At 34.8% G+C, this 24,517-nt stretch overlaps 1 protein-coding gene across 3 annotated transcripts in view; it reads left to right on the forward strand.

The window, feature by feature from the left end:
* The window catches only part of SHTN1 (shootin 1), a 124,125-nt gene that overhangs the window by 31,900 nt on the left and 67,708 nt on the right, over window positions 1-24,517 (forward strand). For all 3 annotated transcript variants that reach the window (XM_074233566.1, XM_074233564.1, XM_074233567.1), the window contains exons 4-8: window positions 3,449-3,543; window positions 15,771-15,939; window positions 17,457-17,554; window positions 18,849-18,930; window positions 21,992-22,086. In XM_074233566.1, the coding sequence (XP_074089667.1) occupies window positions 3,449-3,543; window positions 15,771-15,939; window positions 17,457-17,554; window positions 18,849-18,930; window positions 21,992-22,086 (539 nt within the window). The remainder of the gene's footprint in view (window positions 1-3,448; window positions 3,544-15,770; window positions 15,940-17,456; window positions 17,555-18,848; window positions 18,931-21,991; window positions 22,087-24,517) is intronic.

Consider the following 24,517-nt stretch of genomic DNA (forward strand, 5'->3'; position numbering starts at 1 on the left):
GTGATGTTGGATGAGAATGGTATCACATGCTGTTTAAATATGCATATTTATGGTATTTTTAATTAGGCATTAATGAATTGTCTATATCCCATTGACTGAGAGAAGTTTTTCTCAAGAAACAGTTCTTATTCATAATGTTATCTTTTAATGGTAATGTACTTTTTACTTCTGTTCATATTAAAAAACCCCAACAATTTGAGAGAAATTAACTTAAAGTTTCAGGAGATTAAGAGAATCATGTTTAATAAAAAAAATCTGTTCAGTAATTGGATCTTTGCTTAAAACATTTATGATTATGCTTATAACTTATTAAACTGCTTAACATGTAAAACTCCTTAAACTTAGAACTTTTTAAAACTAGTTTTGAAAAAGTAGTGGTGAACATGTGGGTAGATCTCTCAACCTATGAAATAACTTTCTTTTTAAATATATTTTGATAATTATATTTCCACATAATTGATAATCTTGTAATTTTTTCTTACGTGTTCTAAATATTCTAAGAAGATAACCAAATACTTCACCAAACTGATAAAGGAAGTCATGATTAAAAGAACTTTAAAAGATTGAGAACCCTGAATCTAAGGGATTTAATTATATTTCTGCTTTTCTCTTTCCCTTGCATCATTCCAAATATATAAAAATCTCGTGAATATGATTGCAATGCACTTTGAACTAGATTTTTCCACACCCACCTAACCAGAAAGTTAGGAGATGGACTAGGTTTATCTGCAAATTTAGTATGTAACCCAATGAGAAAGTTTCTTGATAAGAGAAGATGAAGGATGTTGCTAGAGAGTACCTGTCTTTTCAAAGAAAAACAAAAACAAAAACCAAAAATGTACTTGATAGAATAGCAGATATAGAATCATGGATAGGGGTTGGGGGGGTGGGGTGGAGAGGACTAGGAATACCATACGCCATCTAGCTAAGTTTATTAAGTTAAATGACTTGACTGCTTTTTAAAGACTTTAGAAAATAAATATTGCTTTGTTGTGTGTGTGTGTGTGTGTGTGTGTATTTGTATGTGTGTGTACATGTGTATGTATGTGTATGTGTGTCTACTAGGCCTAAACTTCACTACCTTGAAATGATCTTCTAACTCTTCCATAAGTAAGAATGTTGTTGAATAAAAAGTCAAATTCCTATGAAAAGTGTGGAGTGTTTATGTTTTTGTTATGATACTGGAAATACCAGATTGTGGCAGAAAATGTCAAGTAGTTAAGACTAAAAATTCAAAGTAATATTTGATGTTGTAAAATTGTATAGGTTTCTTTTCTCTTCCCTTCACATTTTTTGAAGAACATACCTTGTAAACATAGTGATAAAATGCCGGGAATATTAGGATTTTAAGGAAATAATAGAGCCTATTATTTAAACTACAATATAAAAGGCAATTATATTGATGAAGAGCTACACGGGCTTTGTGTCTGTGAATAAACTTGGCCTGTACTCAGCTTTTATTTGTTCTTCTGGCATAAACACATATTGTGTGTGATTCCAGTTTAATGGGGACCCGTTTGTATGCCAAGCAGCTGCATTTTAGGCCCTATTGCGTGATTTCATAGCTCTCTGAAAATTGGTTCTATTCAGAACAAGAGATAGAAGGGGAGGAGGGGGGTGGGGAGGAAAGAGGGGGGGGGGGGGCTTCAACACACAATCATTTCTTTTCAATTGGAGCCAGAAAGGTTGATGACAACATGACCATTGTGTTATAATGATAAGACCACTAAGGCATCTGTACCTCTCATCAAGGCTTTCACACAACAGCAGATACAATTTAATTCACTGCTCTGTCAGCAGTGCTGATACCATTATGCCGTCTGTCTCCACAGTTATAATCACTGTCCTCTGAGAAATGCAGTTGAAATGATCTTGAGCAGTCAAAGAAACTCGCAATTACGGCTGCCACTTCCAATGTGTCAGATTGTGTCTTATGCACTTGGTACAATGTTCACTTCCAATCCTGTTTATTTACAATGTCTACCAGTAATTACGCTTAACGTGTCATTTAGTGAGGGTGCCCCTGCCAAGGGGATTGTTGGGTGCTGCCGTACCATTGAGGGGGAGTTTCTCGAAGTCACTGCCATCAGCAGCTTTTAGTCCCTGATGGGGTGCAGTAGTAATGTTGATAATGCAAGTATCGTGCTCATCAAGTCATAATTAGATGCCACTCAAATGTGCCACTTGTAATAACAGTGTTGATTCATGTTTTTCTCGGTGACTGCAACTACTAATTAGTTAAGTGGTTTTTGGTTGGCCTGCATTTGCTGCAGATTATTATTACCCCTGAAAAAATGTCAAGGTTAGAGATGTTTCTGGCCACTTAGTGCTGCTTTATGAATTTGAATATTAACATAATAAGAACTTTGGACAGACTTAGGAAGTAATACATTTTTGTATTTAATTTGGAGAGAAAATTTTTTCCCCGAATTTAATCATAATTGTAGGTTAATTAAGCTTAAATGAAGCAAAAGTAATCTCTAGTTGTGTGATGCAAGCCTACAGCCTTCTGCCTAACTTTAGGAGGCTTCACATTTGGGGATTCTGTGATTGGGTGTGAGTGACAAGAGTCAATAAATCCATACGTTTCCAGTACAGTTTATGACGATGCAATCTTCTTCTTCTCTTTTCTTAAAAACTTAATGCAAGGTCAGGATTACTTTGAGCTTTCAGGTATAAAGAAAGTCTAAAAAGGAGTATTTTTTAAAGTAATTGTAAAACATTAAAAATTAGAAAAGCTCTGGGTTTTTTAATCCCTAATTAGACATAATATGAGTTTTTGTTCTCTATCTGATTTCATTGTCATAGAGAATGTAGCTACATTGTCCTGTACCTTTTCCCCTGGAGTTTGCTACGTTGCAATAACTTCGATGTCATGATTTCTACAAATTAAGAATATGAGGCAATAGATTTTTTCCTTCCTTGCTTAATGCTACCACATGGTTACTCCAGCATGATATGATCAATGGGTATTTAGGACAAATTGTTTATTTTCCTAGTGTGAATCTTCTCTTAATTTTGATTAACTGATTTTCCCTCTGAATTCATCTATGATATCCTGCCAGGAACTGTGTAACATGTTTGACACTTCTCTTTAGCTGGGGGGGGAGGAGAAAGAGGGGAGGGAGAGAGAGAGAGAGAGAGAGAGATCTCTTATTTAACATAGTAAGCATTAAGTTTTCTTATTGCTTTCTAAAGGGAAGTATATTTATACATACATATATAATGTATATATTACATGGAAAATTATAGTTAGTAATTTTTTGTTTTCTTGTTTGAATTAAAATATTTGCCAACTTCAGAGAGCTCAAAGAGTTTTAATATTTTCTAGTGGCAGTTAAAGGGCTAGCTAGTAATAGAATTACAACATTCACAATCATGAGATATGAACTCCTGGAAACGGCTGACTAATTTTTTAATGCTGCAAACAATTTTTCTTCATTTTTAGTTTCTCACATGGTTATAGAGGAAGTAAATTTTATGCAGAACCATCTGGAAATAGAGAAGACTTGTCGAGAAAGTGCTGAAGCTCTAGCAACAAAGGTGAGAATATTTAAATAGAGGCAATTAGCCTGACCTTTTATTTCCTTTATCTTTCTTTAAAGAATTGCTTCTTTTCCTTCAAAACTGCATCTCTCTGTCTCTGTCCCTCTCCCCCCTTTACTCAAATTCCAATTGTTTGATCATGAGAGAGCTTGATATAGTTTAAAAATAATGAAAATGATGATACAGATATCTCCTATAAAGACACAAACAACTTTGAACCTTGATTGTAGGAAGAGCTGCCTTTGAGAGTGATTCAGCCTTTGTTTGCTGATGAAGACATAGAGTTCCATAGCAGTCTGTTGAACATTACTTTCAAATGTGTATGCATTTGGGTTAAATGATGAACAAGTTTAAAATCAACCTGGTGTGACATAAAAGAATAATGAGCATTTCATATTTGAATCAAATGAAAAAGTCAGCCAAAGCATTCCATTTCAGGTGATTGTTTATGAAAGCAAACGGAGGACATGCTAAAGGTGACCTCCAATGCTCTACTGATTGCTTCTAGCTGATGAATTTACCAAGTATGTAATTTTCTATATTCCATCTCATCAGAAGTACATTATTATTAAAGAATGTTTTTATCTCTGTCTTATGTATTTTGGGTTGGGTAAAATGCATCTGAGCCACTTCATCAGAAAATGGATTACAGCAATTTTCAACCAAATTTCATTAGCAATGCGGGCTGTGTTTCTTTTTTTTTTCTCTCGCTATTCCCCTCCTCCAAAAGTATGTCTTTGGATGTGACAGAAATACTACCAGCCAGAAATCTTTTTAATTTAGATGCATTAGCCATCTATTTCTTGGAGGTATTTACTTAATTGTTTGTGTAAGGACTCTACATTAGAATTTTTAAGATGTTTAATCAGAGCCTAACTAAGAAAATGAATCTGTGCATTTAAACTTGTGTTCTTTTGATACTTTGTCAGCAAGGTACTAGCTTTGTTGGCCCATAGCTCTAAAAAAAAAAGCTAATACCATTCCATCATGTTACTTTGCCTAACATGACTGGAATGTATTAGCATTTTATTGACACAAGAATTCCCTCCCTGTTTCCTCTTTTTGCAACATGGACCATATCAGAGGAAAGATTCATTCATAGCACATGCCGACTTGAAATCACTTCAGATCAAAGGATGGAGAAATTTTTATGAGTTGATTTTTCCAGATTAAGAAGTGTGCTAATTGCAATCCCCTACAATCCAATAGAAAATACTGTCTTCAGAATTTTCCGTCTTTAGTACAGAGTGTAATGAAGAATGGTCATAGGGCTATATAATCTCAATATTGGAAGGAACCTCAAACCTTTGCCTGTAGCATGAATCCTTATCCCTCATCTTCAACAAGTGGTCATCCATTCTTTGCTGGAAGAGCTGTAATGTGAAACTTAATAATCCCAAAGGCATCCTGCCTGTAAGTATAAAAGTTATATTGCCAACCAGGCTTTAGTCCATTCTAGTTATACCACTAACAAGATGTGTGGTTTTAAATGAATCATTTTATTTCTCTGGCCCTCAGGGTCCCTAGCTGTAAATAAAGGGGTTGAATTAATGTATGAGTCTCTCTTCCAGCTCTAACATCTAATAAGATTTAACCTTCCTTAGTAAAATCAATTAGCTTAGATTAATATACCCTGAAATTAGAAAGCTCAGAAACCATCTAGTACAATCTCTCCCTGAAGCATGAATTTCCCTGCAATATCCTTGCTACATGGTCATCTGACATCTGCTTGGATGTTTATTGTTTATGTCACCATTCGAGTAGCCCCTTGTGAAGATGGGGTTACCCTTTATGTTTGTAGCATAACTTAGGTTTGTGCTGAAAAAAGGATCAGTTAGAAAAATCAAATTCTTTGTTTCCATACTTGAATCTCATTCAACAGTTGTAGGTATGTTAGTTGGTTAAGAAATAAAATAACTTATATAATAAACTCTGTAAGTTTTCATTGGGATCTTTTGAAAATTGGACATTTAAAGATGAGTAATGACTACATGTCCTGATTGAGTTGCCAATTGGATTTTATTGAATACATTCACTAAATTTCTTAGCAACAAAATAACTTCAAATTGATTCTTAAGCTCTCTAGATTATTAACACAAATTAATGCCAAATGGAATGTTTTATTTCTATTGTATAGTTTGACATTTCACAATGTTCTTAAAAGCAAGCAGGGATCCTTTGTTGTTGTTGTTTCTACAGGGTATTTGTTAAATTGCCAGATGTAGAACAAGTATGTAATTGGTACAGAGTAGTTTAATTTACCAGTACTATGTTTCTTATTTTTATGTTATTTAAATTTATCAAAAAGTTGACCAGTACCAAAACAGTATACATGGAAATACTGTAACAGTCCTTGTTTTATATCTACCACTTACCATCTGTGTGACCTTGACCAAATCACTTCAACTCTCTGAGCCTCAGTGTTCTTATCTGTAAAATAATGATGGTAATAGTTCTATTACTAGGTTTACCAGGTTGTTGTAAGAAACACATCATAAGTATTTGGTAAAAGTGCTTATGAAAGTTTTTAACAGTATAGAGTTACATGAACCATGTGATAGAGCTTTCCATTATATTGGAGTATCATAAAGATATTTCTGCAGTCTTATTTGTAAATATATATATATAGTTTCAAATGCAACTTGACAAAGGACTTATGTATATAAAATATTGATATAACAAAAGTAAAAATAGTTGGTATAATAATTTTATTGGCTGTAAATTGAAAAAAGTTGGATTAGATGATCTCCAAGATTTCTATCCAGTTTTAACATTCCCATGATTCTGTAATTAAGTTTTCTAGCAAAGGTTCAATTGGGCTGAACTTTAGTTCTCCAGTGTATAAATTGGATGTATTTTTTCTTTATAATATAAAAAGAATGTCTTGAAGAGGGGAAAATGTTAAAGCCACGTTAATAAAGTTCTGGTTAATACATAAAAATCTCACAGTAAAAGGATCTCAAAGTTCATCTACTCAAAACTCATTCCTAAACAAGAATTCTCTTTATAACTTATTTGGGAAGTCCTAATCTAAACTGTATTTTAACACTTTCACTGCTTGGAAATTATTCCTTATATTAGTCCTTGTTTTTCATTAGTGATTTCTATCCATTGAACTTTATTTTGCCCTCTGAGGCTTAGTTAAACAATTTTCCTTCTTCTATCTAGCAGCCCTTCAAATATTTAACACTAGTTATCAAGTAAGACTTTTCCTCTTCAGGCTAAACCTCCCCATTTCCTTCAGACAATCTTCCCATGCATGCTGTCAAGTTTAAGTACCATCTTGGTTACCCTTCTTTTACATGCTTACCCACTTGTCATCATCCTTCCTAAAATGTGGCTCCCAGAACCGAATGTGATAGGACAAATGAGTTGTTTCCAGGTCATAATATAGCCTTTGGCTTGTCCTTGAACCAGTGAATTTGTTAAGTGAGATGTTTTGTGAAGAACTGATGGGTTGACCTGCTGCTATCTCCATAATTATGATAGAGTTTATAGTTGGACCAGAGACAATAACTATTGGCAGGAGGCCACTAACCTTGGGTAGGGCTCTAAATCACTATCGATTTTTTAAATGTTGTTTTATAGTTTTCAACATTCATCTTTTTGTAAGGTTTTGATATTTTTTCTATCTCTCTCCCTCCTCTCTACAACAGCGAGTAATTTGATATAGGTCATACAAGTACAATCATGTTCAACATTTCCATATTGATCATGTTGTGAAAGAAGAATCAGAAATAAAGAGAGAAAATCTGGGGCAGCTAGGTCGTGCAGTGGATAGAGCACCGGCCCAGAGTTAGGAGTGCCTGAGTTCAAATCTAGCCTCAGACACTTAATAATTACCTAGCTGTGTGGCCTTGGGCAAGCCACTTAACCCCATTGCCTAGCAAAAAACAAACAAAAAAAAAACCTAAAAAAAAGAGAGAGAGAGAAAATCCACAAGAAAGGAAAAAAACAAAACAAATTTTAAAAATTGTAGTATGCTTTCGTCTGAATTCAGATGTCACAGATTTTTCTCTCAATGTAGATAGTATTTTATATCACTAGTCTTTTAGAATTATCTTTGATCACTGAACTCTGAGAAGAGCTAAGTCCATCATAGTTTTAAATCACTACTGATTAAAGAAATGCAAATTAAAACAACTCTGAGATACCACCTCACAGCTCCGCCTTCCTTATATCCAATTGTGTGCAAGTCAGGATATCATCCCATGATGTCATTCGTCCTCCTTGAAAACTAAAGGAGGAAGGGCTAACATAGCAAAAAAAAGAGGAAAATAATGAATGTTGAAGGGAATATGGAAAATAGGGACATTAAAATTCATTGTCGGTGGACTTGTGAGCTATTCCAATGATTCTAGAGAAATAATTTACAACTTATCCAAAGGTCTATAAAACCATGCATACCCTTTGATACAGAGATGCCTCTACTTAGGTCTGTATCCCAAAGAAAAGAGAAAAGGACCTATGTACAAAAAATATTTATGGCAACTCTTTTTATGGTAACAGAGAATTAAAAATTGAGGGGAGTTCCATTAGTTGGTGAATGGCTGAACAAATGGATCAAAATATGTGGTCATAATGCAATAATATTGTGCTGAAAGAAAAGATATGTGATGATTTCAAAAAAGCCTCGGAAGATTTACATGAAAGAATGCAAATTGAAATGAGCAGAAAATATTATAAAAAATAAAAAATATTATAAACAACTGTGAATACTTGGTGACTGATCAAAACAGTGAACTAAGATAATTCCAAAGGACTTGTGATGATAAAAACTGTCCATCTCCGGTTGGGGGGGGGGGGGGACACGAATGATCTCTGAGAACAGAGTGAAGCATTCTTTTGCACTTCTTTTATTTTTCTTGCTATTTTTGTAGCTTGGCTAATATGAGAACATATTTTGCATGACTTTGCATACATATTTGTTACATCAATTGCCTTTTCAATGGGTGGGAGGGGAGAATTTGAAACTCAAAATCTAAAAAAGAACACTAAAAATAAATAACATAAAAACAAAACCTTAAATTAAATTGAAAACACTTCACTACCATTATTGTGATGGTACTTTAGGACCTTATTCAGGTCTGAAGTTCAGCCTAATTGAATCTTTATTAAAGATCTAAATTATAGAATCATAGGAATGTTAGAACTAGACAGAAAACTTGGAGATCACCTAATCCATTCTTTTTCACTTTGTGGTTAAGAAAATGGTATCAGATCAATGAACCATTGAAATCCCAGAGATAAATGCTACCAAAATTAAATAATCCCTGTTCTAAAGGAGGGCATATTCATTGTATCATATATAAATGTGTGTTTGTGTGTGTGTGTGTGTGTATACACACATATATATGGGTAAATTCAAAATACAAAGTAAATACAATGAAATTTGGGAGTTTGAGATGGAACTTATAGATGCTGGGGGAAATTATGAAAGTTATTATGAAAGAAGTGACAAGCTAAACTTTGAAGGAAACTAGGGACTTTAAGAATCACAGGTGAGGAGAAAATGTATTCCAAACATAGAGGATAGTCTGGGCAAAGGGGACAGAGATGGGAGATGAGTTATTTTGTAAAAAAGAACAAGGAGACCAGTTTGTCAAGGTCAGTTCGTTCCTTGGAGTCTTTCTTAAAAGCTTTTAGGGATATTTCTATGTCTGTTTGAAATGATTCTCTATAATTTCCCAGTCTTTAATTAGCCTTAAGCCCACTGCTCACACCTCTATTAGCCCTCTTGCTAGATTAAGTTTGCTCTCTACCCCAAACTGGTATTTCTCTATTGTGTCAAAGGTTCTGTCTTTGGATAAATATCTTGGTGGAAGAGAAAAAAAATGCCTAGGTAGATTATTCTGATTGAAGGAAAATATATTTTATTTTTTTTTAATGTTCTGAACTTGTTAAATATTAGCAAAAAATATTTGTATACAAAGAGGAACAGAAAAAATACTGCATTTGAGAACAAACACATTTCCATACTGCTTGATTTTCTTTTCAAAATTATATAATACATTCAGCACATTAGTTTGTAAACTGTCCTCCATGTATGTCATCTTCTGAACATAATTGTATTTTTTATGTTCATTTAAAAAAATAGGGCAACTACCTTTCCTTCCCACCCTCCCTCCCTCCTTCCTTCCCTCCCTCCTTCCCTCCTTCCTTCCTTCCTTCCTTCCTTCCTTCCTTCCTTCCTTCCTTCCTTCCTTCCTTCCCTCCCTCCCTCCCTCCCTCCCTCCTTCCTTCCTTCCTTCCTTCCTTCCTTCCTTCCATTTTTCTTTCCTCTTCCTGCCGTCTCTCTCTCTGTTGAAACTATCAATTCAAGCAATAATTTTTATTATTAATTTATTTATTTTTCCAATTATATGTAAAGGTAGTTTTCAACATTCATTTTTGTAAAGTTCCCCCCCCATCTTCCTTCCTACCTTCTCTTCCCTTGCCCTAAAATGACAAGTAATCTGATATGGGTTATACATGCACAATAATGTTGCACACATTTCCATGTTAGTCACAAGTAATAATTCTTAAAAGCAATGTGAAGGAAGCATAAAAAAAAATCAACTACTATTCTAAATTTTTTGATTTTTAAATTGTGATCTGAATTTTTTTCTATTAACAAAGTAAGGAAAATTAAGGTCATACTTGAACATTCTCTTTTGACATCCAGGAAGGTCAACCTAATTTGGAGATTTATATGAGGGATCATAGTACTTTTATCCCTTTCAGAATTTATTAAGAAAGAGTAGTAGTCCCTAACTGTATGTTCTTATCTATTCTATTTCAGAGACAGTTTTGAGGAATTATGGGTCCCACTGCATTTCTCAGAATCTTCCAGTATAATTTGAAGATCTAGGTCTGATCTGGGGGTGGAGTGCTTTTTTTGCTTCCATAAATTATAACTCTAGTGATTCCTTGGGGAGAGTCTATAAGGAAACCAGAGGATTCCTCACCTGTCAGAGAAACTCTTACCAACCTGTTACACAGAATGAGCTTCTGGTTATGCTTGTAAACCACTCTCTCTCATGTCCTTTCCTCCTCAAATCTATATGTATCCCTGGTTATTAAGGTTGGAAGCAAGCAAGAAGAGGAGAAAACAAGATTGGAGTCTTTCTTTGAAGAATCTTCTTCCCAAAGGGAATTCACAACACATTGAAATCCATAAATAGTCCCCCATCTCCCAAAGGGCTTCAGTTATGATTATGATGAGGGGGGAACACTAGTAGCCAGTGTGCCAAATAGGGTCATAGATGTGAAGCTGGAAGGGACTAAAAAGGGCTTCTTCTTTAGCCCTTTTATTTTACATATAAGGAAACTAAAATCCGAGGAGGTTAAGTGGTTTGTCCAAGTAGATGATTTCCACATAAGTATTAAGTATCATGTTACTATTGAATTTGAACAGTCAGCATTTTTATAGGTTTTGCGGATACTTTACAAATATTCTTATTTAATCCTCATGACAACTCTAGGAAATAGGTGTTAATGTCATTCCCTTTTTACAGATGGGGAAGTTGAGTCAGGGGTAAATGATTTTTCTGGGGTCACACAGCTAGTTTCTAAGGCTGAATTTGAACTCAAGTTGACTCCAAGTCCAGGACTCTATTCACTGTGCCACCTAGCTGCCCACTGACTCAGGTCTTCTGATTCTAGAGTCATTGTTCTTTCTGTTCTGCCCCATTATTTGTTTTCCATATATATCACAACTAAATATCTAACTCAAACTTAATGTCTGAGCAGATAGGAAGAATTGATTTTTCCATAACTTGAGATTCTTTGTGTTTCAATTCCCAATGTTTATTCAATTCAGAACTTCTCTCTTACTGATTTTGTTGTTGTTGAGTTATTTTGGTCTTGTCTGATTCTTTATGACCCCATTTGGGGTTTTCTTAGCAAGGATTCTGAAGTGGTTTTCATTTCCTTTTTGAGCTCATTTTACAGATGGGAAATTGAGGTAAACAGGGTTAAGTGACTTGCTTAGGACCAATGCATCTACTAGGTGTGTGAGACTGGATTTGAACTCAGGTCCTCCTGACTCCTAGTCTCTCTTTCCATTGCACCATGTTATTAACTGTCCATAACTGTCTTTTCAAGGAAATTGATTCAGCACATGCTTTAATATGTTCATAACTATAATTAAAGCTGATAAGCAATAGAATATTTTTTTGCTATGGACATTGACCAGAATTTGATCTTTAATGTGTACATTTGTGCATGTACACACACACACACACACACACCTCTTTTTCTTTTTTTAATTTATATTTTAGTTTTCTATTCTCTGACACTTTTAGGGCCTTATAGAGTTGCACTGAGGTTAAGTAACTTTGCTTGGGTCAGTGGGTATCAGAGGCCAGACTGGAATCCAGGTCATTCTGACTCTTCAGCCAGTCAATCAATAAACATTTATTAAGCACCGCTCTATACTAGACACTGTGCTGGGCTAAGAATGAAACTCTCCTTAGTACCAAGGACATTATGTTTTAATGATGGAAGGATGGCAAGTGTATATTGAAATCTCCAGAGCATAAATATCAACATGTACAGTGGAGTTAATAGAAGTTTGGGAGGAAGGGTACTAGCAACTGGGAACCACAGGAAAAAAACTTCATGAAGAAGCTGGTGCTTGAGCTATATCTTAAAGGAAGGGAGGAACAAGGAGGCAGTGGAATGCATTCCAAATATGTAAGCTGGTCAAGGACAAAAACACTAATAGTGCATTGGAAGGTCATGGGAAGACAGTTTGACTGGATCACAATATGCAGAGGGGAGAAGTGATGTCTGTGGCAAAATAGGCTGGGGCTGGGTTGTAAAGGGTTTTTAAAAATCGGTTCCTTGTTTACTATAGACACTATCTTTCTGCTATACTGTACTTCATCACCTTTATATACCTAGATACGTTTATAAATAATGCACAATAAAGATACATATAAAATCCTACAATTTAGGCTTATAGAGTATGGAGAACCCTCCTATGTAATTGCTAGGCAAGTCAGTCAAATCAGTGATTGTTTATTATGAATATCACCTAGGGGGCTTTATGAGATTCCAAGTTCAGTATGAGTTAACAATTTGAAAAGGCAGCTAATATACCTAATGTGGGGTAGTAGGTAGAACAGTAACATCAGGAAGACTTGAGTTCAAATCCAGCCTCAGACATACTAATTGTGTGACCCTTGGTTAGTCACTTAACACTGCTTCAGTTTCCTCATCTGTAAAAAGTGCTGGAGAAGGAAATGGCAAACCACTCTAGTACCTTTGCTGAGAAAAGATCAAATGGGATCACAAAAGGTCTGAACAACTCCTGAATAACAACAACACACCTAATGTAATGTTATGTAATGGCCAGGGTGGTGGCCACACAGGAATTTGTGTGGCAGATCACATATGGAATCCTGTGTTCAGTTCTGGCCACCATATCTTAAGGAATTTGAGAAATTGGAATCTGCACAGAGGAGGATGACCAGATGATAAACAAAAGTGATGTCCATGCCAGTCAAGAAGTGGTAGAATAAACTGCAGATACTTAGCCTAGAGAGAAGAAGGCTTAGTTGTTTTTAAGTATTTGTTGGGCTTTTTTTCTGGAGAAGGTATTAACCTTGTTTTGTTTGCCCTCAGCAAGTAGAGCAATGGGGAGAATGTGAAGAAACGGATTTAGGTTTGATGTAAGGAAATTAGAGCATTCAAAAGTAGAATTGGTTGTGTTGGCCGATATTGCATTTCCTCTCACTGGATTATCTTCGAATGAAAGCTGAGTGATCAGGATATCTAGAATTTTAGAGTTTGAAGGAATATTAATATGACCAATACTGAAAAGGATTTCCCACCTAACCTTGCTCTTTGCTTGAAGTCTTCCAAAGAGGCAGAATCTACCTTTCCTAAGGTAGCTTGAGCATTTTTTTTCTGAAATCAAGTCTCCATAACTTCCTTTCTAATTGTGTCCTTTGCTCTTAGTTCTGTTCTCTGGTACAGTTACAATTAATCCATTTTAGCTTTTGGCTAAGGGCAATGTATGCATTTCCAAATTGGTTTGATAAATTCCTTTAATAAAAAATCGAACAGCAACAGCAAAACCCTTGGCTATGCTTTAATGGCATTCCCTAATTCTCTGCCCTTACAAATCCTAGCCTTCCTTCAAGGCTCAAGTCAAATGACAGTTCTGTCATGGAATCTTTCCAGGTTCTTGGCTTTTACTCCTTTGATTTCATATAATTCATGGCAGCTCTCTTATGAATTTTGTATCAGATTCATTTGGGTACATATTGCTCCCATGTAAGATTTTAAACCTCTTTGCTGTGATTAATACAGTGCATTCATTATCCATGTTACATTTTACTTAATAAAAGTTATATGAATTGAATTATTTAATTTAGTTTCTTGTATTTTGAAATTATAATCTAATTGTATTAGTTGGGACCCAGAATACCATTTGGGAATTGTCTGTCATTCCTTAGTTTTACATTTGGGAATGAAAATTATTTATTACAGTCATTGGCTCACTTGCTTGTTCATCCTTGACAGTGTAGTTCTTTACTCTCTTCTTCATGAACTATTTTGAGCACCCTCAGTTGCAATTTATTACTGTGCACATTTTATATAGAGAAGGCTCAGGGACAGCAGTTTACTTAAATAATAAAATTCACAAGAAAAGTGTGAATGTGAGAAAAGATGATTGTGATGAAAGATGATTGTGATGAAAAGATGATTGTGAGAAAAAAAAAAGATGGGCCTGATGTGATTGAAGAAGAGTCTGATGAAGAAATCACACATGATGGCGCCTTTGGGAACATTGTAAAAATAGGAATGTTCCAGAAAAATAATGCAGAAACACAACTACACTGTAAACAGGAATTCTCACTTGCTGACTTTCACGTAGAGGACCTGTCAAAATACATTAATTATTTGCTGCTTGAAAAATAGGAAAGAGGTACTTTATCGCTAGGTGGGTATGGATGTCTTCCTTCTTCCCTAATGTTAAGTTGAGATATTCTCCCATGTCTACCCCTCTTTAGTATTTTTCTGAACTGATCACCAGGGTAGCCCAATGCAGTACAAGCATGAAGTCTCTCAAGACTTTCAAGCACAAATTCTGCCAGACACCTGAATCTTTAGATTCTTAGACAAAGAGAGGTAGGAATATAGATCCTCAGACAGAGGCTACTATTTTAACATCCAAAGAAAAATTTGCTTGGAATTAATGTAGCATTAGTTTTGGGGGGGGTTATATATTCAGATATGGGACCTTTGGGTATCTAGATGGCATGTTACTGTAATTCTTGGTTTTGGAAAGACCCAGTCCTTAGGAATTCTAAGCTTCAGTATATTCTGCATAAATCTGGCACCAAAATGGGGTGGAGGAAGACACCAGACTGTTTAAGGAGGGGTGGTCTAACTCAGATTGGAAATAACAGGTAAAATATCTTGTGCTATCCAGTAGAAAGATGGGATTCATGAGTGACTTATCTTTTATCTTATTTGGGTGAGATAAGGAACACCAAGGAAAGGAAGCAAGGAAGGAAGGAAGAAAAGAAAAGGGAGGAAGGAGAGGAAGGAAAAAAAAGAAAAATGGATGGAAAGGGAAGTAGGAAAGGTTATATGGATATGGGGTGAACAATCTCCAAGGTTCTTTCCAAACACACAACACACACGCATTTTATTTCTATAATAATTTTTCTCTGTGTAATTTCATATTTTATATTCATGTATTTATATATTGATATATATATATGCATATAAGCTATTAGCTAATACAAATGTTGGAGATCAAGTAACATTGAAGCTAAAGACCAAACCCAACCAATACCTACATTAGGTAAAAATCATTATTATAATTTATGTATTAAGATTCCATTTATGCTTCTGTTGTGGAAATTGCTTTAAGTAATATTCCTTGGTTAAGGCTATGAATAAATTCAAAATGTCTTCAAATTTCTCGAGTTATGTTTGCATTTCATTCTTCCTGTGGTCCACAGCAGGAATGAGGCTTAACCAACATTTTCATTTACTGATGATTGTAATCCAGGTGTGAGCTTTTACTTCAACTAATAAATTATTATCCTTCACCATGGAAGTATAAACAAAGCCTTTAATTAATGAATTTTCTAATTGTTATTTCCTGCTGTGGATGTTAGCCAACATTTAGTTCTTACATGAATAATTTATCTCTTGTATTTTTTAAGCCAAGATTCTTATTTGAGTGTTATCATAAATGTTGCACTTATATTTCATTTTAGTTAAATAAAGAAAATAAAACTTTAAAAAGAATCAGCATGCTCTATATGGCTAAACTGGGGCCTGATGTTATAACTGAAGAGATAAATATTGATGATGAAGACTCAACTACAGAAACAGATGGAACCTCTGGGACTTGTGACTCTGTACAATGTCAACAGCAAATAAAAGGTAAGTTTTTTTACTCAGCTTATTATCATTTTCATACCAACAATGAGAATATTGCTAATCAGATTATTCTCTTACTTGACCTAGGTAAGCTAATTTGGGATTCTGTACTCTGAGTTCTGGGCCTGGGGAATCAGTATTTATTGAACACTTACTATGGACCCAATATTATTGTATTGTCTTGTTGTCTTATTTGTATTGTTATTGTAGTATTAATGTTTTAGAGATGCAAAAGAAACATAAAGCATCATCTCTGCCCTCAGAATGCAGTTCTCTGCATCATACATCCATGTAGGGATGCATAAATCCATTACTGTAACTACCCCTGCTACAGGGCAGCTAGGTGATAAAGTGGATAGCACTCTGGACTTTGAATCAGGAGGTGTGCATTTATGTGTGTGTGTGTGTGTGTGTGTGTGTGTGTGTGTGTGTATGCTGATATGATGATATTACCTCCTCTGGGAAGTTCTCTGAGATTATAAACTACAGAGAGGACCAGCCTCATGCCTCACTCCTTAGGGCCTAAGCATGATGCTGTACACGTAATAGGTTCTTTTAAAAAAAATTATTGTTGGTTTTCCTACATATTCTTTTTTTTCACATATTCTTAAATATTTGTTGAATTTTGTTACTTTGCACTGAACTGAATTCTCTATAAGAACAGTAACTTTTAAAGAAGTTTATTAGGTGGGGAAAACAGTAAAGCAATAGAAACAAATATTTTCATCTAATTTACTGACATTTCTTGCAACATTTGAGTAAATGAAGCAACTTTAAAGATGAAAAAAAGTCTCTTTAGCATTTGCTTTTGTAAAGTGTTTTCATTCCAATAAATGTTAATTTCTAATTTTTACCCATTATATCCCAATAATAAATAAATATATGTGTGTGTGTGTGTGTGTGTGTGTGTGTGTGTGTGTGTATATATATATATATATATTAAGAAACAAAACATTCACAATTCTGAAGGGAAAATTACTGGCATTAACCCTTCTATCAAACTAGGTTATATTCTGATTCCGTTCACATAATGTTAGAAGGGCTATAAATTGGCAGTTATTCAGGATTTTTCCTTCAAATCAAACCTTCCAACATGTGAACTGCCTGTTGTTTGTTTATACTGTATTATGACAAGAGCCCATGACCTCTAAGAAATAAAAAAGAAATTAGTACAATGCCTTAATTGATTTTGTTGGAAACATTGTAAAAATATCTACTTTGAAAATGCCAGATGCTTTTTCAGAATATGGACTTTGTGGAATATAAGAAAACCAAAGACCAGTGCATTTGATATTTTGCAAGTACATGGTGTATGAATTATAGTAACTGTTGCTGTGGAAGGAAAAACCCATAAAAGCTCATTTAAATTTGCATTTGCTTTTTTGCCTTTAAACTGAATAATCACATCAACTATATGCAACACATAGGCAGATATTTGGGGTTCTTTTCACATGATTATTTTATTTTAAAAAATCCATTTATTTCCCCTTTATTCTGTCTTTTCTCTTTGAAAAATCTAGAGCTTCGAGATCAAATTATATCTGTTCAGGAAGAAAAGAAGACATTGGCTATTGAACTAGAAAACCTGAGGTCCAAGCTTGTTGAAGTCATTGAGGAAGTATGTATTGTAGTGATAAAATGGAGACTTTTTTTGTTTTCAAGGATTTTTAGAAGTAGATAAGAAAAAATAAATCAGTGAGCTGTGAAGTCAGTTAGTGTTGATATATAAACAATGAGTTCCTTTAACTGTTAGTTTGTGTCAATGGTCACTGAAATTACTTGCAATTATGCCCAGTAATATTGACAGAGTAGTCATTAAATCTTTTGCTTTAGAACTTAAACTTAATAAAGGGATGAAAAATTTTTTTTTCATTCTAATAGGATCATTTGTAGATAGACAAGACTACATTATAATATTAGAACTGAACATATCCTTGAATACCACCTAGTCCAATCCATTCATTTGCAGATTAGGAAACAGCCTTCAAGAAAAAGAGTAAATTGCCAAAAATTAGATGGTCAGTTAGTAGCTCACCCAAAGCTAAATTCAATTCTCCTGTTTTCATTTCCAGTGTTCTTTGTAATATACTGATAGATTAGATTATCAAAAGCATTTGGGGAGATTATTGTTCTTTGAATATCTTTAAACCTTACAAAATTCCCAACTAAAAGAATGGTGATGGAGAGTCTAGTTCTCAAAGTTTTTCAATCCAGAGGCCAGTACTGTAGGATCATTTTGTTTCTTTGTTTTGGGTTTTTTTTAAAAAAATGCCAATATGAATGGGAAACTGTTGATGATTTAGATAGGGCTGTAGTGATGAAAATTGAGTAGAGTAAATTATTCATTGAAACAAAATGTAAAATATAAATTTTTCATCATATTTTTAATAAATTCAATACTTGAAATATTTGGTATTTTCTACCTCTACTAGCTCCAAACACTTTCCATCTTCAGATTGGTACATAGTCATTGAGTCTATAGTACCTGACAGAACTTTATGTCAAACTCTTGGTCCATGCTGCACTTAACTGTCCTACAATTTCAAGAGTGTGACCATAGATATCCTTTGTATTCATTGTAGAAATCTTGGTTTTTATTTTTACATGAAATATTATCATATTTCTCATGAATACAGCTAGAGCTAAAAACCCAAAAACTTGTTCTGTGACTAGAGCAGTTAGAATTTGAAAATGTTAAATTCCTTTTAAGACTTCAAGTCTTAGTGGGTGCTGTACAAAGACTGTCTCCCTAATGTTTGGCATTGTGAAGAACTTTTATAGATAAAGATACATTAATCTATTTGAAGCCATAAATATGTCTTGAATATAAAACAGAAATCATACATTACCTTATGTTCTCATTTTAACACTGTTGGTTGTTATTTCTCCTCTTAAAAATTCACGACTTTTAGGTAAATAAAGTTAAACAAGAAAAAGCTGTTTTGAATAATGAAATTCTTGAACAAAGAAAAGTACTGGAAAAGTGCAATAGAGGTGTGTATGTTCTATTTCCCTTATCCCAAAAGCTATACACAATTACTTTTCATTTGTTTCTATTACTATTGCATTATGCTATTTTCATTCAATGCTCAGGTATTTTTGATCTTGTAAGGGAAATGAATGAACTCAGATTCTGCTTTGTCATTCTCTTCTGGTATTTAACTAATAGATCACATAAGTCTTAATGAATTTTTTAAAAAATCCTTAGAAGTCCCATTCATTTTATAAATGGAGAAATGGAGGCCCAAAGAATGGAAAGAACATGCACAGAACCACATAATTCATTACAAATTTAAGGAATGAGTCAGGTCTACTGACTACTTATCCAGTGAGGTGCAAGCTATCCTGTCCCTAGAGTTCCCTTGCTCTTCCTCCCCTTATTTTTAATTAATTATACTACTATATCACACTTGCTTTTCTTCTGTTCCTGATAATTAGAAGTGCTTTTTCTTGAGAAACTGGGATTCAGAAGAAATCCTTGAATACATTTTAAAAGCTAACCATCCAGGGATTAACCCACTTATTTAATGTTCACTGTAATATACCTTCAATTAATGCTTTCATATTCATCCATTTTTTAAACTTAAATACCACTCTCATCTCCACTATAGTAGCTATAGAAAATACACAGTCATCACTTCCATGTTGTGGGAATTAAGGATGTGGAACCCCTGTGATCTGGAAAATCTCCATAAAATTTGTTTGCCCTCCCTTCATACAAGAGAAGAGGTCTGATTTTTTTCTTTAATGGAGAGTTTATAGTACCTAATTGTAAAATTTGGGTTAAATTTTTGGACTTGGGCTCAGTATTGTCTGCTGACCTTTGCATATTGCCAGTGGCTTCCACTTTCCATTTAATCTTTTATATTGACCCAATGTATAAAAATCACAAGGGAGAAAGTTGTGATATGGAAGGGACAAATGATCTTGGATATTGCAAATTTTATGTGAATTCTAGACAGAGCATTTGTGCCTGTTTTTTTTTTTCCCTGAAAAAGGAATAAATGTAGCATAGTAGAGATAGTGCTGTCCTAAGATTTGGGAAGACTTAGGCTCAAATCTCATTTCTAATACTTGTTTGGTTGTAAGATCATAGGCAAGAAGTCATTTAACTGTTGAGCCTATTTCTTTATCTATAAAATTCTTTATATTAATTCCTTATATTAAATACTTTGTATTGAGGACTAATTTTAGGGGTTAGTAGAAACTGTTCCTGTAATTTCATCAGTGAAGAGAACTTCCAGTGAGGAAATTTCCTTCTCCAAACAGATCAACAATGATTTATTATAGTTTCTATGAGGATTTTGCCAGAAATTGCAAATTTCTGGTTGCAAAAATCCGAGCAACCATAAAACATCATTAGCTATTGATCTGTAAAACCTTTAAAAAGCAAACTAATATTGTTAAATTATATTCTCCACGTTATTATAGGATAAGATTTTAGATTTAGCAGGACCCTTAGTTTTTATCTGGTCCACCCCATCTTTTTTTTTTCAGTGTGCCACCCTCCCTTACCATTTTATAAATAACAAAAACTGAGGCTCAAAGAAATTGTGACATGGGCCTAAGTTTATCATACCCGATTTCTTTAAGGACCATGCTGATTTTTTTTTTTTCATAAGCTTACCTTCTGAACCTTCTATCATTTTTGTGATAGCAATAGTTTTTTTAAAACATGCTATTATGAAAGGTTAATAATGCTGACATTCTATTATTTATATGTGTACATTAGAAAATAATTTCCTTGAATTCAATGAATAACAATCATGGGATATCAAAAGTCATTGACTGTGACAGTTTACTTTTTTTACTATAGTGTCTTGCCAAGAAAGAGGCTTTGACTGCAGACCTCAAAATTGTCTTAAATATTCTTTGTCTTGTTCATAAGGTTTCTTTTTAAAATGTGATAGAAAATCAGTTGACTCTCAGTGACCTATAATCCACATCACAAAGTGCCACTTATATTGCTTTACCTCCATAAGACTGTGAGGCTTTTGTCCAGGGAGGCAGAGGATTTATAGAGTATAGTGTTTGAAATTCTATGTCATTAGGCTGGAAACCAGTCCTTAGCCAGTTAGAACTCAAGTGCATTGACAGAGCAGTGAGTGAAAGCAAGTATTAAGAGAGCTCTTATAAAAAATTTATTTTATTGATATGACTTACAGGTTAAGATTGAGGTACACTGGCAAAAGAGGATGAGAAAGTGAACAGAGTGCCTCCCTGTGTTATGCCTAATGTCTGTTAGTATCATTACTCCCTCCCTTCCATCAGCATTGCATTTTAACAAAATAAAACACAATTTAAAAGGTGGCAAAGAAATTGGTCTGGTGTTTTTTTGATGGTATCAGTTAGTATAAACCTCTAATGCTGCTTCCTATGTCTGGGAAGTCTATGGGGCCTCCATTTCCTATCCAAAACATGAGTATTCCTCAATCTGTGATCCCATTGATGTGGGCATAACTCCAACAATATCTATCACAATCCATCTGTTCTTGCCTCTTCTGTGCAATTCTTGTGTCTATCAATGAAACCATATAGATTGTCCATCATTTATTCCTTGCTTCTGATGTGGGGCTAGCTCATCTTTTTTCCTAATTATCCATATCTTTTATGACATCTTTTTGGTCACTTTTGATTCTTTCCTTATTTCTGGTGTAACACGCCATTATTTAAAACTCTTTCCGTAGTATAGCTGAAGGATCCTTAGAGATCATTTAATTCAACCCCTTAATTTTTTAAATGAGGAAAACAAGGATCTGGTAGTGAAGTCTTACTCAATCACATTAGTTCTTACTTTTAATCCAATTATCTGCATCTTTGACAAAACAATGGTTTTTCAAAGGTTTCAAAATGCAATCTCTTATTTGATCATCACAGCAGTCCTGAGGAAACTGAAACAAAGGCTAAGTGACTCACTTAGGGTCATATAATTTAAAAGTAAGTGTCTGATGTTGTATTTGAACTTAGGTCTTCCAGAGTCTGGGTGCAATGTTCCATTTACCTTCTCATATATAATAAACTTTTAAATAATTATCCTGTCTTCATCTTTTAATAGTGTCCATATTAGCAGTGGAAGAGTATGAAGAAATGCAGGTGAACCTTGAATTGGAAAAGGATCTTCGGAAGAAAGCTGAGACATTTGCACAAGAGGTGAGTGTAACTCATTGAAAAAAAAAACTTGGGGTGCCTAGGTGGCACAGTGGATAAAGAGTACCAGCCTTGGAGTCAGGAGCACCTGAGTTCAAATCTAACCTCAGACATTTAATAATTACCTAGCCGTGTGGCCTTGGGCAAGCCACTTAACCCCATTGCCTTGCAAAATCTAAAAAAACCAAAACCAAACTGAAGCTGGTTTTGAAACAGAACAAAACAAACAAAAAAACCCAAAAAAGCTATTTGCTGGTGTCATATCAGTTCAACTTTCTAAGGCAAGGGTAGAACATGGGCACAAAAAAACTCATTCACTGACACCTGGACCACCTACAACCAGGTGGGCAGGAAGCTTCAGAGAGCCCTAGGAATTTGAGGAGTGCTTCTCTGAAGATTGGGTGGGATGATAAAGGATCTCTGGCCCCGTGCTTCCTTTCAGTTACTCCACAATGGTATCTTTATGTCAGGAGATTTTTCCACTGACTTTGGAATTTTGCCATAGCATGTATCCACTATCCCAGTCACTCCCCAGTTGTAATGGTTCTCTTCTTACCTTAGAGATAAGAGAACCCTAGGAAGCTCACCCTGATCATGTTCCTTTTGTCTACAAGCTGTTCATTTCACTGATTCATTCCATTTATTCTTTTATTCATTCAGCAGACCTGTGTTCAAGTCATTGTTTATCTCTAAAATATTCTGTCTGAAGATTGCTTTTACATAGTTGGTTGCCTGTTGATCTTCTCTCAGTAGACTATGGCCTCCTGGTGAGCAGGGACTGTCTTGCTTTTCTTTGTATCTCCATGTGCTTAGCCTAGTGTCTGGTACACAGAAAGTGCCTAATAAATGCTTATTGATCAACAGGTTTCTGAGTACTGTGCTAAGTGCTCAAGGAGATAAGAAAATAAAAAAGTCAAAAATTTCCATTTTCCTTTAGGAAGAATACAGTTTAGTAGGGAAGATAAGACAGATAAACAAATGACATGAAAAGTGCATGAAAGAAATGCAGAGAGTTGTGGGAGTTTAGATCTGAGTATTAATAAAAGGTGACAGTTTATTTAATCTTTGTAAGATACTTTGTATATATTTTTTCATTTGACAAACCATGCAAAAACACTACAGATATTTTTTAATCTCCATTTTACATAAGAGGGAACTAAGGCTCAGAAAGGTTAATGATTAGCTTGTCCTTGATCATACGTTTAGTAAATGTCAGAAAAGAGATTCAGATATAGGCCTCTTCCAACTCCCAAACCTAAATCTTTTCCCCACTATATCTTACTACTACTACTACTACTACTACTACTACTACTACTACTACTACTACTACTGCCACCACCACTACTAATATTACTATTACTACTACTAGTACTGTTACTATTCCTCCTCCTACTTCTTTTTCTACAACCATAATTCCTACTAATATTTCTATTCCTTACTCCTCCTTCTGTTTCTTTTTCTACTACAACTATTCCTCCTCCTCCTCCTTTTCCTATTACTACTTCTAGTCCTACTACTACTACTCCTGTTCCTCCTCCTCCTACTATTACTATTCCTACTCCTACTCCTACTCCTACTTCTACTTCTACTACTACTCTTACTCCTCCTGCTCCTACTACTATTACTCCCCTCCTATTTCTACTCCCCTCCTCCTCCTATTACTACTCCTACTATCTCTACCACTGCTTCTACTATTCCTACTTCTACTACTACTACTCTTACTCTTCCTCCTCATCCTATTAATACTATTAGTCCCTCTCTTATTTCTACTACTACTATTACTACTCCTACTCCTACTCCTACTTCTTCTACTACTTACAATACTCATTCCTCCTCCTATTAATACTACAGTTAACTCCCCCCTTCTATTTCTCCTCCTCCTCCTATTACTACTCCTATCTTTACCACTACTTCTACTACTCCTACTTCTTCTACTACTCTTACTCCTCTTCCTCTTAGTACTATTATTACTCCCCCTCTTTCTATTTCTACTCCTTCTCCCCTCCTCTTCCTCCTCCTCCTCCTACTAGTCCTATTACTCCTACTCCCACTTCTTCTACTATTCTTACTCTGCCTCCTCCTCCTCTTCCTCCTATTACTACTCCTACTCCTACTTCTACTCCCACTTCTTCTACTACTTATAATACTCATTCCTCCTCCTATTAATACTACAGTTACTCCCCCTCCTTCTATTTTCCTCCTCCTACTACTACTACTATTCCTCTCCTATTTCTACTCCTACTTCCTCTACTACTCCTACTACTACTACTCTTACTCCTACTAATACTACTAGTAAACCCCCTCCTATTTCTACTCCTCCTCCTCCTACTATTATTAGTACTCGTACTCCTATCTCTATTACTACTTTTACTACTCCTACTTCTTCTTCTTACTCTTACTCCTCCTTCTCCTACTACTATTACTCCCCTCTTCT

The sequence above is a fragment of the Macrotis lagotis genome, chromosome 4 (assembly GCF_037893015.1).
Source record: "Macrotis lagotis isolate mMagLag1 chromosome 4, bilby.v1.9.chrom.fasta, whole genome shotgun sequence".
Taxonomy (NCBI): Eukaryota; Metazoa; Chordata; class Mammalia; order Peramelemorphia; family Peramelidae; genus Macrotis; species Macrotis lagotis.